The sequence below is a fragment of the Anthonomus grandis genome, chromosome 4 (assembly GCF_022605725.1).
Source record: "Anthonomus grandis grandis chromosome 4, icAntGran1.3, whole genome shotgun sequence".
Taxonomy (NCBI): domain Eukaryota; kingdom Metazoa; phylum Arthropoda; class Insecta; order Coleoptera; family Curculionidae; genus Anthonomus; species Anthonomus grandis.
Window position 1 is genome coordinate 4076730 of NC_065549.1, and position 14534 is coordinate 4091263.

General features: G+C 30.5%; 1 protein-coding gene across 6 annotated transcripts in view; it reads right to left on the bottom strand.

Moving 5' to 3' along the window:
- LOC126734833 (uncharacterized) overlaps window positions 1-14534 on the bottom strand; it is a 108339-nt gene that overhangs the window by 38704 nt on the left and 55101 nt on the right. For all 6 annotated transcript variants that reach the window (XM_050438598.1, XM_050438592.1, XM_050438594.1 and 3 more), the window contains exons 7-8: window positions 7313-7366; window positions 6862-6990 (exon numbers count right to left, since the gene is read on the bottom strand). In XM_050438598.1, the coding sequence (XP_050294555.1) occupies window positions 6862-6990; window positions 7313-7366 (183 nt within the window). The remainder of the gene's footprint in view (window positions 1-6861; window positions 6991-7312; window positions 7367-14534) is intronic.

Consider the following 14534-nt stretch of genomic DNA (forward strand, 5'->3'; position numbering starts at 1 on the left):
AACGACATTGCGGATGGTCTCGTTGGATTCAGAAAAACGAAACTAAGGCAAAACCGTTGGAATTTTCCAGATCGGACCAGTAGAAGCCGAGATATCGACCTCCAAAGTTGGGTTTTTTCGTTTTTCGGGTATACCTCGTATCGTATCGTATCAATTTTTTTCCCAAAAAATTAAGTCATTTTTCGACCTCGTTTTTGAGGCCAAAAATGGGCTCCAAAAATGCAATATCTCACCTACTATCAAAGCAATGACATTGCGGATGGTCTCGTTGGATCCAGAAAGACGAAACTAAGACAAAACCGTTGGAATTTTCCAGATAGGACCGGTAGAAGCCGAGATATCGACCTCCAAAGTTTGGATTTTTTCGTTTTTTCGGGTATACTCCCCCGTATCGATTTTTTTCCCAAAAAGAATTTTTTTTTTTCGAAATCGAACTAACTATACCAGCGTCTTCTTTAGACCACCTACATTACAAAAATACCGGGTTATCAAGAGATTCGAGCAGAACTAACCGAATGACAGCTTTTTGAAAATTCGGAAAAAGTCATTTTTCGACCTTGTTTTTGAGGCCAAAAATGGGCTCCAAAAATGCGATATCTCAGCTACTATCAGAGCTACGATCTTGCGGAAGGTCTCGTTGGATTCAGAAAAGCGAAGCTAAGACAAAACCGTTGGAATTTTCTAGATCGGACCGGTAGAAGCCGCGATATCGACCTCCAAAGTTTGGGTTTTTTCGTTTTTCGGGTATATAACACGAATACCTTTTTTCATATATGTGTGTTTTTTTTTTTTAAATAAATTCGCCATTGGATTTAGGATGGACTAAAAGCAATTTCTTAAGATATATACTAATAAAAGTAATTTATATTTTTTTTGTTAATTGACCATGCATAATTTAATAGTACACGAATAACTTTTTTTTAATTTATTTTTTTAAATAAACTCGCTACTAAACAGCAATTTCTTAAGAGATTTAGAAAATGAGAGGCGGCATTACTTTTATATGAAAAATACTACGTCCGGTGCAGGTTTATGGGAAGCCAAGAATATTAATATCGTGACGTGCGATGCATTTTTCCAAGAAAAATTTATGGTTGAGGATGTTGGAAACGTATAAAGCTGCATTTTAATATTACGAGATTAGTTGATGGAAACTGTTTCGGGGAAATGAAAAAATACATTTTTACTGTACTTTTGGAACTGCTTTAAAAGCGAAAAAACCCCAAAGCTTTAGAGGTCAAAAGCCTAAACGGGAAAACAAAAATTCCCTTTTATTATCATCGCCAAAACAGGGGCGTCATTAATCAGTCAATTTTCACCATCCGTGATTCTATTTGCCCCCTTTAAAATCCCCGTCATTTTGCACTCGAATAACAGAAATTCTCGGTTAAAAAAGTAAAAAAAAAAAACCAAAGTGATTAATTGACTAGCGGGGCTGAGGGGAGGGTGGTTGATTGATTATCGCGTCATATACCCGAGGCTTATTTTAATGTGCACCTGGGAATTTATCGAGACAACTTATGAAAAATTACTCTATAAGACATTTCCTGCTCGAATTGACTTTTTTTTGTTGTCGTTTGTTTTAATATAAATAATGCGCCCGCTATTGCAGAATAAAATATGCATGCATTAAACATGGTGTAATTAAATTGGGAAAAACTGGGTTGTTTTAAACTAAAAGTGTTTACATAAAAAAGGGAAAATTAAACTGTAACTTTTGGGGGCGTTTTTCGTATGGGGGAAAATGCGATTTTATGTTTTGTGGTGCATAATAAATAATACTGTGCATTATATTAGGCCAGTTATTATATTTTAAGAGATATATATTTAATGGCTTATTCTAAAGCTTAAGTGTGTGGAAATAAAACATAATTTCCCCTTAGCCAGTTAGGTCAATAATTAAACAATAAACTACTTAAAAATTAGGTAGTGCAGTGGGTTTATTAACTTGCCTTTTTCCAGGCACTTGAGCTATCCAATTTGTGAGCAGTTTTAGACTATTCAGGACTTATTACTTATTAATTACCTTTCGGGCAATTGAGTATTAAATTATTTAAATTTTAGTCAATTTAATGGTTTTATTATTTTCACCAAACCCTGACTTAAAATTAACAAAAAAAAAATGCTTAACTAATTAACCGGCCAAGAAGTCGAGATTTTGGTTATCCTAAGACCTACATCTTCGTCGCAGTTAAAAAATAAGTAAAGAATTATTATAAGATGAGTGTCAATGTACGTGATTGGATAAACCACAATAGAAAAACACAATTTTAGAATGATACCGATGATATTAATGTACTGAGATAGGTATATGTTCAAAAAAGTCGAGATTTTGGCTCTCCTAAGACCTATATCATGGACGCAGTATAAAAATAAGTGAAGAATTATTATAAAATGAGTGTCATTAAACGTGACTGGATAAACCACAATAGAAAAACACAATTTCAACATGATACCGATGACATTAATGTACTGAGACAGGGATATGTCCGAAAAAGTCGAGATTTTGACTCTCCTAAGACGTATATCATGGACGCAGTTTAAAAATAAGTGAAGAATTATTACAAAATGGGTGTCATTGTACGTGATTGGATAAACCACAATAGAAAAACACAATTTCAGAATGATACCGATGATATTAATGTACTGAGACAGGGATATGTCCGAAAAAGTCGAGATTTTGGCTCTCCTAAGACTTGTATCATGGACTCAGTTTAAAAATAAGTGAATATTTATTATAAAATGAGTGTCATTGTACGTGATTAGATAAACCACAATAGAAAAACATAGTTTCAGAATAATACCGAAGACATTAAAGTACTGAGACAGGGATATGTCCGAAAAAGTCGAGATTCTGCCTCTCCTAAGACCTATATCATGGACGCAGTTTAAAAATAAGTAAAGAATTATTATAAAATGAGTGTCATTGTATGTGACTGGATAAACCACAATAGAAAAACACAATTTCAGAATGATACTGATGATATTAAAGTACTGAGACAGGGATATGTCCATAAAAGTCGAGATTCTGCCTCTCCTAAGACCTATATCATGGACGCAGTTTAAAAATAAGTGAAGAATTATTACAAAATGAGAGTCATTGTACGTGACTGGATAAACCATAATAGAAAAACACAATTTCAGAATGATACCCAAGATATTAATATACTGAGACAGGGATATGTCCGAAAAAGTCGAGATTCTGCCTCTCCTAAGAACTATATCATGGACGCAGTTTAAAAATAAGTAAAGAATTATTACAAAATGAGTGTCATTGTACGTGATTGGATAAACCACAATAGAAAAACAGAATTTCAGAATGATACCGAAGACATTAAAGTACTGAGACAGGGATATGTCCATAAAAGTCGAGATTCTGCCTCTCCTAAGACCTATATCATGGACGCAGTTTAAAAATAAGTGAAGAATTATTATAAAATAAGTGTCATTGTACGTGACTGGATAAGCCACAATAGAAAAACACAATTTCAGAATGATACCAATGATATTAATGTACTGAGATAGGGATATGTCCAAAAAAGTCGAGATTCTGCCTCTCCTAAGACCTATATCATGGACGCAGTGTAAAAATAAGTAAAGAATTATTACAAAATGAGTGTCATTGTATGTGACTGGATAAACCACAATGGAAAAACACAATTTCAGAATGATACCGAAGATATTAAAGTACTGAGACAGGGATATGTCCAAAAAAGTCGAGATTCTGCCTCTCCTAAGACCTATATCATGGACGCAGTTAAAAAATAAGTAAAGAATTATTATAAAATGAGTGTCATTGTACGTGACTGGATAAACCACAATAGAAAAACACAATTTTAGAATAATACCGAAGATATTAAAGTACTGAGACAGGGATATGTCCAAACAAGTCCGGATTTTGACTCTCCTAAGACCTATATCATAAACGCAGTTTAAAAATAAGTGAAGAATTATTATAAAATGAGTGTCATTGTACGTGACTGGATAAACCACAATAGAAAAACACAATTTCAGATTGATATCGAAGATATTATTGTACTGAGATAGGGATATGTCCAAAAAAGTTGAGATTCTGGCTCTCCTAAGACCTATATCATGGACGCATTTCAAAAATTAGTGTAGAATTATTATAAAATGAGTGTCATTGTACATGACTGGATAAACCACAATAGAAAAACATAATTTCAGAATAATACCGATGATATTAATGTACTGAGACAGGGATATGTCCGAAAAAGTCGAGATTTTGGCTCTCCTAAGGCTTATATCATGGACGTAGTATAAAAATAAGTAAAGAATTATTACAAAATGAGTGTCATTGTACGTTATTGGATAAACCACAATAAAAAAACACAATTTCAGAATGATACCGAAGATATTAATATACTGAGACAGGAATATGTCCGAAAAAGTCGAGATTCTTCCTCTCCTAAGACCTATATCATGGACGCAGTTTGAAAATAAGTGAAGAATTATTACAAAATGAGTGTCATTGTACGTGATTGGATAAACCACAATAGAAAAACATAATTTCAGAAAGATACCGATGATATTAATATACTGAGACAGGGATATGTCTGAAAAAGTCGAGATTTTGACTCTCCTAAGACATATATCATGGACGCAGTTTAAAAATAAGTGATGAATTATTACAAAATGAGAGTCATTGTACGTGATTGGATAAACCACAATAGAAAAACACAATTTCAGAATGATACCGAAGATATTAATATACTGAGACAGGAATATGTCCGAAAAAGTCGAGATTCTTCCTCTCCTAAGACATATATCATGGACGCAGTTTGAAAATAAGTGAAGAATTATTATAAAATTAGGGTCATTGTACTTGACTAGATAAACTACAATAGAAAAACATAATTTTAGAATGATACCGAAGATATTAGGGTACTGAGACAGGGATAGGTCCAAAAAAGTCGAGATTCTGCCTCTCCTAAGACATATATCATGAACGCAGTTTAAAAATAAGTGAAGAATTATTACAAAATGAGTGTCAGTGTACGTGATTGGATAAACCACAATAGAAAAACATAATTTCAGAATGATACCGATGATATTAATGTACTGAGACAGGGATATGTCCGAAAAAGTCGAGATTTTGGCTCTCCTAAGATTTATATCATGGACGCAGTTAAAAAATAAGTAAAGAATTATTACAAAATGAGTGTCATTGTACGTGATTGGATAAACCATCATAGAAAAACACAATTTCAGAATAATACCGAAGATATTAATATACTGAGACAGGAATATGTCCGAAAAAGTCGAGATTCTTCCTCTCCTAAGACCTACATCATGGACGCAGTTTGAAAATAAGTGAAGAATTATTACAAAATGAGTGTCATTATACGTGATTGGATAAACCACAATAGAAAAACATAATTTCAGAATGATACCGATGATATTAATGTACTGAGACAGGGATATGTCCGAAAAAGTCGAGATTTTGACTCTCCTAAGACGTATATCATGGACGCAGTTTAAAAATAAGTGAAGAATTATTACAAAATGAGTGTCGTTGTATGTGATTAGATAAACCACAATAGAAAAACACAATTTCAGAATGATACCGATGATATTAAAGTACTGAGACAGGGATATGTCTGAAAAAGTCGAGATTTTGACTCTCCTAAGACATATATCATGGACGCAGTTTAAAAATAAGTGATGAATTATTACAAAATGAGTGTCATTGTACGTGATTGGATAAACCACAAAAGAAAAACTTAATTTCAGAATGATACCGAAATTATTAAAGTGCTGAGACAGGGATATGTCCAAAAAAGTCAAGATTCTGCCTCTCCTAAGACCTGTATCATGGACGCAGTTTAAAAATAAGTGAAGAATTATTATAAAATGAGTATCATTGTACTTGACTAGATAAACCACAATAGAAAAACATAATTTCAGAATAATACCGAAGACATTAAAGTACTGAGACAGGGATATGTCCGAAAAAGTCGAGATTTTGGCTCTCCTAAGACCTATATCATGGACGCAGTTTAAAAATAAATGAAGAAGTATTATAAAATGAGTGTCACTGTACGTGACTGGATAAACCACAATAGAAAAACACAATTTCAGAATGATACCGAAGATATTAAAGTACTGAGACAGGGATATGTCCCAAAAAGTGAAGATTCTGCCTCTCCTAAGACCTGTATCATGGACGCAGTTTAAAAATAAGTGAAGAATTATTACAAAATGAGTGTCATTGTACGTGACTGGATAAACCACAATAGAAAAACACAATTTCAGAATGATACCGAAGATTTTAATGTACCGAGACAGGGATATGTCCGAAAAAGTCGAGATTCTGCCTCTCCTAAGCCTATATCATGGACTCAGTTTAAAAATAAGCGAAGAATTATTATAAAATAATTGTTTTCATACGTAATTGGATAAATTGCTATAGAAAAATACATTTTCAAATTGATATCGAAGATATTAGAGAATTGAGACAGGGATAATTCCGCATTTACAATGTTAAGTTGAAAGTTAATTAGCTCTTTTTTGATGTCCATAATTTTAATATTAGAAATTATACAGATTTTATTTTATCCCATAAGTGTTACACCATTTAAATGCTTACCAAAGTTTTATAAATTACTTAATAATTATAAAAACTTGTGATAATATCAATCATTTTAAACGATAAATTAAGAGGACATATTTTACGATTATAATGTTAGGCCCATGTTTGCTTTTTTATATTTAATTTTCGTCGCCTTATTTGAATCCTTTTTACAACCTACATTTAATTTTCAAGTTTTATTACTTTAAGTATCTTAGTTTTATCATTTTCTATTTACAATAATTAACCCTAACTATTTAATGACTTACCAGTGATCATGGGAGGAATAAGCAACTCACTGGCATTCGGCCCGCCGAACTTATACGCGGATATTCCTGGTAATCCAGGAGTTCCGTTAGTACCTGGACGTCCCGCTTTCCCTCTAGGACCGGCAATGCCTAAAATATTAATTTTTTAAAACACCCGCCTTACACCCCCTCAGGTGGGGGTTGAAATTAAACGCCCCGAAACTTTTAATTGCTGCGGGTTAAAATGAGGAAAAAAAACGAAAAAACAAAAAATTTTAATTCTGAAGTAATATTCGAGAGAACGGAGCGGATCGCTCTGAGGTTGAAGTTTTAATCTGCATAGAACGCAGCTGTTAACATAATTTTTTCCCTCTCATTTCTCACTGTTTTCTATTTGAATTAATTGGACAAAGGGAGATAGAATGATTTGTAAGAACGATTTATAAATGTTAAAAACTTCTAGCTTACGTACCTCTTTGTCCTGGCGGGCCTTGGGGACCAGGGAATCCGCGTTCTCCTTTTTGACCTAAAAAACAATTAAACCATAATAAAACATACATTTAGTTAAATTCGACTTAAAAAGTCAATATATAGATAGGACCTTAATCTTAAAATAACCCCTGACAACCTGAATCTGACTGCAAAAAAAGAAAAATAAAGTTCTCCAGTATAAGGAAAATAAATCGGCTCAAAGTTGAATATCTGTTTCAATATCCTTGATTTTTAAAATATTAAAAACATCTCTATCAAACTATTTAAGATTAAAATAAGTTTTTATAAATGCCTTTATATCTTATATTAGAAGTTTTACCTATAAGGCTGTAAAATTTTATGATAATTTTGTGAATACTTTGTCTAGTGAGACGAGCATGGAAAACTTAGGAAAGAAGGCTAAATCTAACCTATTATCAAACCAGTGGTGCTTTATAATTTTAAATGTCTTTTTTTTATTTGATCTTAAGAGAAAATTAAGTTATCAATAATTATATTTATAGGTATGGTTAAGTTGAACTGCTAGACTTTTACGAGATTATTTTACTGCCTTATATTAGCGTAATTTCTTATTAATTTATTTATATGCGATGTCAGAACAATCTCTAAGCTACCCAAATTTGGCTGCAGCTTTAGAATGTCTAATTAGTCCCAAAAAATTAACTAATTCAATTTCAAGTAGTGCGTCAACTGCCTGGAAAATTTTTAAAAATTCCAGGCATTTGAAGTCATTTCCAATTCTTTGTTAACAGTCTTTTTTTTGCTTTAAATGTCTGGAATTTTTTTTGTATTTTTCAAACAGCTGAAGCACAAAAAAGCATTCTTCTAAGGAATGACTTTAACTGCTTGAATTTTTGGGAATTGCATTTTTCCAATTTCAAGAAGTGTTTCAACTACTTAGAAAATAAGAAAAAATACTTGAGGCAATTGAAAATATTTTTTATTTTTTGAACGTAATTTCCCCAAAACGCTAAATTTATTTTTATTTTTAGGTATGGTTAAGTTGAACTGTTAATATAGCTAGACTTGGCCATTTATGAGATTATTTTGCCTTTTTGTATTAATAAATAATATTGCTACATATTAGCGTAATTTCTTAATAATGACCTTATTAATTTATTTATATGCGACGTCAGAACAACCGCTAGGCTACCCAAATTTGGCTGTAACATTAGAAAATTTAATTAGTCCTAAAAAATTAACTACGTTTTAAGTATTTTTAAGAAAACTTAATCAAAATTAATTAAAATCCTAATTACAATTTTTTCTACAAAAATCTTTTTATGTTTTCTTAACACCCTGTACTTTTTTTAAAAAACGCTAAAATAGGTGTCTAGTCAACGTCAAATTGTTTGGGAAAAGTAAAATACGAGTTTTCATGTTGAGTGTTTTTTGATACATAAGCAGTTTGTAAATAAAAATTTTTGTTTCCAAAATTAATTGTTTTTTCGCATTTTTTGTTTTTTCATCTATTGAAAAATGCTGAAATATCTGTCTAGTCAAATTTTTGGAGAAAAGTATATAAGTTTTCAAATTTGTATTTTGACTATTTTTTGGATTATAGGCAATTTGTAAAAAAATTGAAAATATCATTTCCTCTAAAAAATTATTTTTTTTAACACTCACAGTTTTGTGAAAAATGTTGAAGCACGTCTTTTGTCGAATTATGTAAACAATGCGTGCAGAAATTTTTATTTTATGAGTTATAGGCAATTAGTGAACATTTTGAAAAAAAAAATTTTTTTTCTCCAAAACTCAATTTTTGCCGTAATACCCTATATATTTATTGGAAATCACTGGAATAGGTTTTCAATGGAATTAATGTAGGAGTGCATCTACCAGTTTTAAAATTTGTATTTTGGAGTGTTTTTTATAAGTTTGGAGTGTTTTATAATCATCATTTAATATATGTGTGGAAATTTTAAAAGAAAAAAATTTTTTCTACAAAAATAATTTTTTTTCACAACGTTTTGTAAATTTTTTGGAAAATGCTAAAATATATTTCTAGTTAAATTGTATAAGGAATGCATATACAAATATAACATTTTTATTTTAAATGGTTTTTGAGGTATAGGCAATTTGTATACAACTGATAAAGCAAACTAAATTTAACTATCTGAAGAAAAATTGAGCATTTTATGCTATTTTCTGGATTTTTTAGATAGTTTGGATCGCCTGGAAGAAAATTTCCTGGGAATAGAATAAACATTCTACAATATAATGCAAGAAAAATTGCTTTAATTGCTGCAAATATTTTTTATTTTGAAAATAGTTGTTTTTTAAGTTTCCAGGCAGTTCAAGCTTAAAAAAGACAGCTTCCAGAAAGTGAAAATTGACTTTAATTGTTCAAAGAAAAATCCAGGTTTTTTACTGCTTTTAAAAAATTAAAACGACTTCAAATGCTTAGAAGTATTTTTTCTTATTTTCCAGGCACTTGAAGTATAAAAGAAAACTTTTTTTTTATTTAGTCAAAGTACCCGAAAAAAAGAAAAATTACTTTAATTAACTGGAAGCATTTTTTAAGCATTTTCTAGGCATTTAAAACATAAAAAAGACTGTTTCCAAGAACTGAAATTTATTCAACTGCCTGAAATTTTTATTTTATTTTCTAGGCAGTCAAAGCACCACTTGAAATAATAAAAATTGCATTAAAAAAACCGGAAAATGACTGACCTAAATTTGCCTGGAAGCATATTTTGTTATTTTCCAGGCATTTGAAGTAGGAAAAAATATATTTTAACAAGATTAGAAATGACTTTAAATGCCTGGAATTTTTTAAATTTTTAAGGCAGTTGAAGCACTTGAAATAAAAATTAAATTATTAGGGAAACCGCTTTCAAAAATAAAAAAATATCTTCAAAGTTCTTGCAAGTATTTCTTCTTATTTTCAGGCACAACAAAGCACAAACAAGATTCAGCTGGATCTTGTTGTATTTATCAGGTAGTCAAAGCACTACTCAAAATAAAAAAAGATCAGATTTTCAAATAAACTACTCCAAAAAAAGGGAAAATGACTTTAGTTGGCTGAAAGTATTTTCTCTTATATTCCAGGCATTTGAAGCGCGAAAAAATGAAGCACACAAAAGAATGAGTTTCCAAAAAGTAAAAATTGACTTAAATTGTTCAAAGAAAAATCCAGGTTTTTAAAAATAACTGCTTTTAAAAAATTAAGACGACTTCAATTGCTTGGAAGTATTTTTTCTTATTTTCCAGGCATTTGAAGCACAAGCAAGGTTCCTTTTAATAATTTAAAAATTACTTCAACTGTCTGGATTTTTTTTTATTTTAAGTAGTCGCAGCATCATTTAAAATAAAAAATATCCAGATTTTTCGAAAAAAAAATTAAGTATTTCTTTTTATTTTCCAGGCACCTGAAGTATTAAAAAAATTATTTTCTAGATAGCCAAAGCACCACTTGAAATTAAAAAAAAATTGATTTATAGAAAAACAGTTTCCAAAAAAAAGAAAAATGAGTGCAATTACCTGCAAGCATTTTTTTTAAGTTTCCAGGTATTTGAGACATAAAAAAAAAATTTTCCAAAAAGATTCAACTGCCTGGAATTTTTTTTTTATTTTCCCAGCACCTGAGGTATAAAAAAAATCATTTTCTAAATAACTAAAGCACCACTTGAAATTTAAAAAAAAATTAATTTATAAAAAAACCGTTTCCAAAAAAAAAAGAGTTCAATTGCCTGGAAGTACTTTTTTTTACATTTCCAGGCATTTGAAACATAAAAAAGACTGTTTCCAAGAAGCGAAATTAATTTAACTGCCTAAAATTTATTTTATTTTCCAGGCAGTCAAAGCACCACTTGAAATTAAAGAAAATCGGATTTTCAAATAAACTGCTTCCAAAAAAAATGGAAAATGACTTTAGTTGCCTGAAAGTATTTTCCAGGCGTTTGAAGCAAGAAAAAATGAAGCACACAAAAGAATGACTTTCCAAGTAGTAAAATTACTTCAACTGCCTGGAATTTTGTTTTAATTTTCGGGCAATTGAAATACTACATGAAATCAAAAAAAAAACAAATTTCTGAAATAACAACATCCAAAAAGTAATACCTGACTTTAATTGTCTGATTTTTTTTAATCTCTAGGTATCCGCAGCGCAAAAAGGACTATTCCTAAGAAGTCAAATTAGTGTAATTGTCTGGAGTTTTCTATTTGTTTTCTAGGCAGTTGAAGCACTACTAAAAAAAATCAGGATTAAAAACTGCTGTTAAAAAGGAAAAAGTCACTTCAACCTAAAAAGAGCTGCTTCGTAAAACTCAGGAATGACATCAGCTGCCTGGAATTTTCTAAGTAATTGAACTTGAAAAAAATCTAATTCCAAACAGTTAAAATAATTGCCTGGAAATATTTTAAAAAAAAACTGCCAGGCATTCGAAGCACAAAAATTACTGTTTTCAAAAAAATTGTAAATGATTTTAACTGTCTGTTTTTTTTTAAATTTTCCATTCAAGCATTACTGGAAATTGAAAAAAATCTTGCAATCTACAAAAAAACTCCAAGCGGTTGAAGTTATTTCTCATTTTTTGACAGAAGGCTTTTTCGTGCTTCAACTATTTGGAATATAAAATAAATTGATTTATAGAAAAATAGTTTCTAAAAAAAAGAAAAATTAGTTAAATTGCCTGGAAGTACTTTTTTTTTAATTTCCAGGCATTTGAAACATGAAAAAGACTGTTTCCAAGAAGCGAAATTAATTCAACTGCCTAAAATTTATTTTATTTTCCAGGCAGTCAAAGCACCAAAAAAAAATTAGATTTTCAAATAAACTGCTTCCAAAAAAAATGGAAAATGACTTTAGTTGCCTGAAAGTATTTTCCAGGCGTTTGAAGCAAGAAAAAATGAAGCACACAAAAGAATGACTTACCAAGTAGTAAAATTACTTCAACTGCCTGGAATTTTGTTTTAATTTTCAGGCAATTGAAATACTACATGAAATTAAAAAAAAACAAATTTCTGAAATAGCAACATCCAAAAAGTAATATCTGACTTTAACTGTCTGATTTTTTTTTTAATCTCTAGGTATCCACAGCGCAAAAATTACTATTCCTAAGAAGTCAAATTAGTGTAATTGCCTGGAGTTTTCTTTTTGTTTTCTAGGCAGTTAAAGCGCTACTACAAAAAATCAGGATTAAAAACTGCTGTTAAAAAGGAAAAAGTCACTTCAACCTAAAAAGAGCTGCTTCGAAAAAATTAGGCTCAGGCTCAAAAATCAGCTGCCTGGAATTTTCTAAGCAATTGAATTTAAAAAAATCTAATTCCAAACAGTTAAAATAATTGGCTAGAAATATATAAAAAAAAACTGTCAGGCATTCGATGCACAAAAATTACTGTTTTCAGAAAAGTGGAAAATTATTTCAACTGCCTGTTTTTTTTTTAATTTTCCATTCAAGCATTACTGGAAATTGAACAAATTATTGCAATTTCGAACAATTTCGAGTAGTTGAAAACATTTCTCATTTCTTGAAAAAATAATTTTTTGTATCTCAACTATTTGGAAAATAAAAAAAAAACTTCCAAGAATTTTAGGCACCAAAAATACCGTTTCCTGCCCGCAAGTTTTCTTTATTTTCCAAATAGTTGAAGCACGAAAAAGCCTTCTTCCAAGAAAAGAGAAATGATTTCAACTGCTTGGAATTGTTTGAAATTGCAACTTTTTAATTTCCAGTAGTGCTTTAGCTGCTTAGAAAATAAAAAAAACTTCTAGGTATTTAAAGCACCAAAAAGACTAAGTATTTGCCATAAATCGAGATATCAACTGCCTGGAATTTATTAAATTTTTCCAGGCAGTTGACGTTTTACTTAAAATTAAAAAAAAGACATTGCTGAATCCAGCTAAAAAGAATATATCAAATATTAAGTACGAATTTACAAATAATAATTTTTCAAAGATGACTGAGGATTGTAGGAGCCCTTCTAACATCTTTCTTACCCAAAGGGTTGATTATTGTGTAAAATTGCTTCCGTATATATAGCGTATTATATTTAACGCCCCGTTTAATTTAATAACCGTTTCCGCGCATACTGACTTCAAGACAAAGTTACGAGACAAAGTTTCCCCGGGAGCTTCTTCTTTACAGTGAACTTTTCATATAACCCTATTTTTAAAAAGCGTTAAGAATATTCCGTTAAACCCCCGACAATTCTCGTCTCTTATCTGGAAAAAGGCACTTAAATTTATTATTTATTAAATTCTGTTAAGAGACGGAAAAATTCGCGTTAAAACTCAGTTAAAAACTACTTTATTTTGTATCTGTTTAATGTCTCTTAAGTATGAGTTTCACGTAAATTCCCTCGCTTTTAAGCATTAAGTAGTTTGATTAATGAGTTTTCCTCATTAAGATAATTAAGAGAAAATGCTTTGATCGTATATTCTCTTACACGTTCGAGGAGGGAGGAAGTGTCTAAAGCCCCCTTTATTTTACGAAAATTGTAATTTGAAGCTTTTATGGCTCAAACCACTTAGTTTTACAAAATCTACTGTAATTTAAAGCTTTCCGAGAATCGTGTAAAGTTTATAGCTTTTTTATTACATATACTCCAAAAATATGATTTAACAAAAAATGTTATAATGGAAATTGGGAATCTATAGCAGAATATTAGGCAATTTTAATTTATTAGGCAAAGATTTCTGGAATAGACACTCAAATAGCCTCAAATGCCTGGAAGAGCAAAAATGTACGTCTTCATTGTTCTTCTGTGATCTTAGCTTTGACTATGTTTCGCATGATATCTCATATGCAAACTCAAAAAATGCCTTTTGAGTGTAATGCAAGTCTCTTATTCGTCACATCATAAAAGGCAGAAAGTGTGATCACCATCACTAAGGTCACCAGTTCCGTTTTTAGGACTGAAAGTAATTAAATATCTTTTCATAGGTATTTTTGTTTATGTTGCCGTTTGTGAAGGAAGATCAAGGGTAGCTAGATCCTGTTATCGATAGGGCCAATGCTTAATAGGAAAGAAGATAATGGTAGTATATTTGATGCGAAATACCAATTCAATTTTTGTTCTGTACAAAAATTCCAGGGTTTCTAGCCTAATTTTTTGGATAAAATCACCAAATTTTCTATTCAAAAATAGGTACAAATAACAAAAAACTCTCTAAACAGTTAAAATAATTTTTTCCTAATTTTCTCTATATAGAAATATATAGAAAATTTTAATTTTGCATTGGAATTCTAATCAAAAAT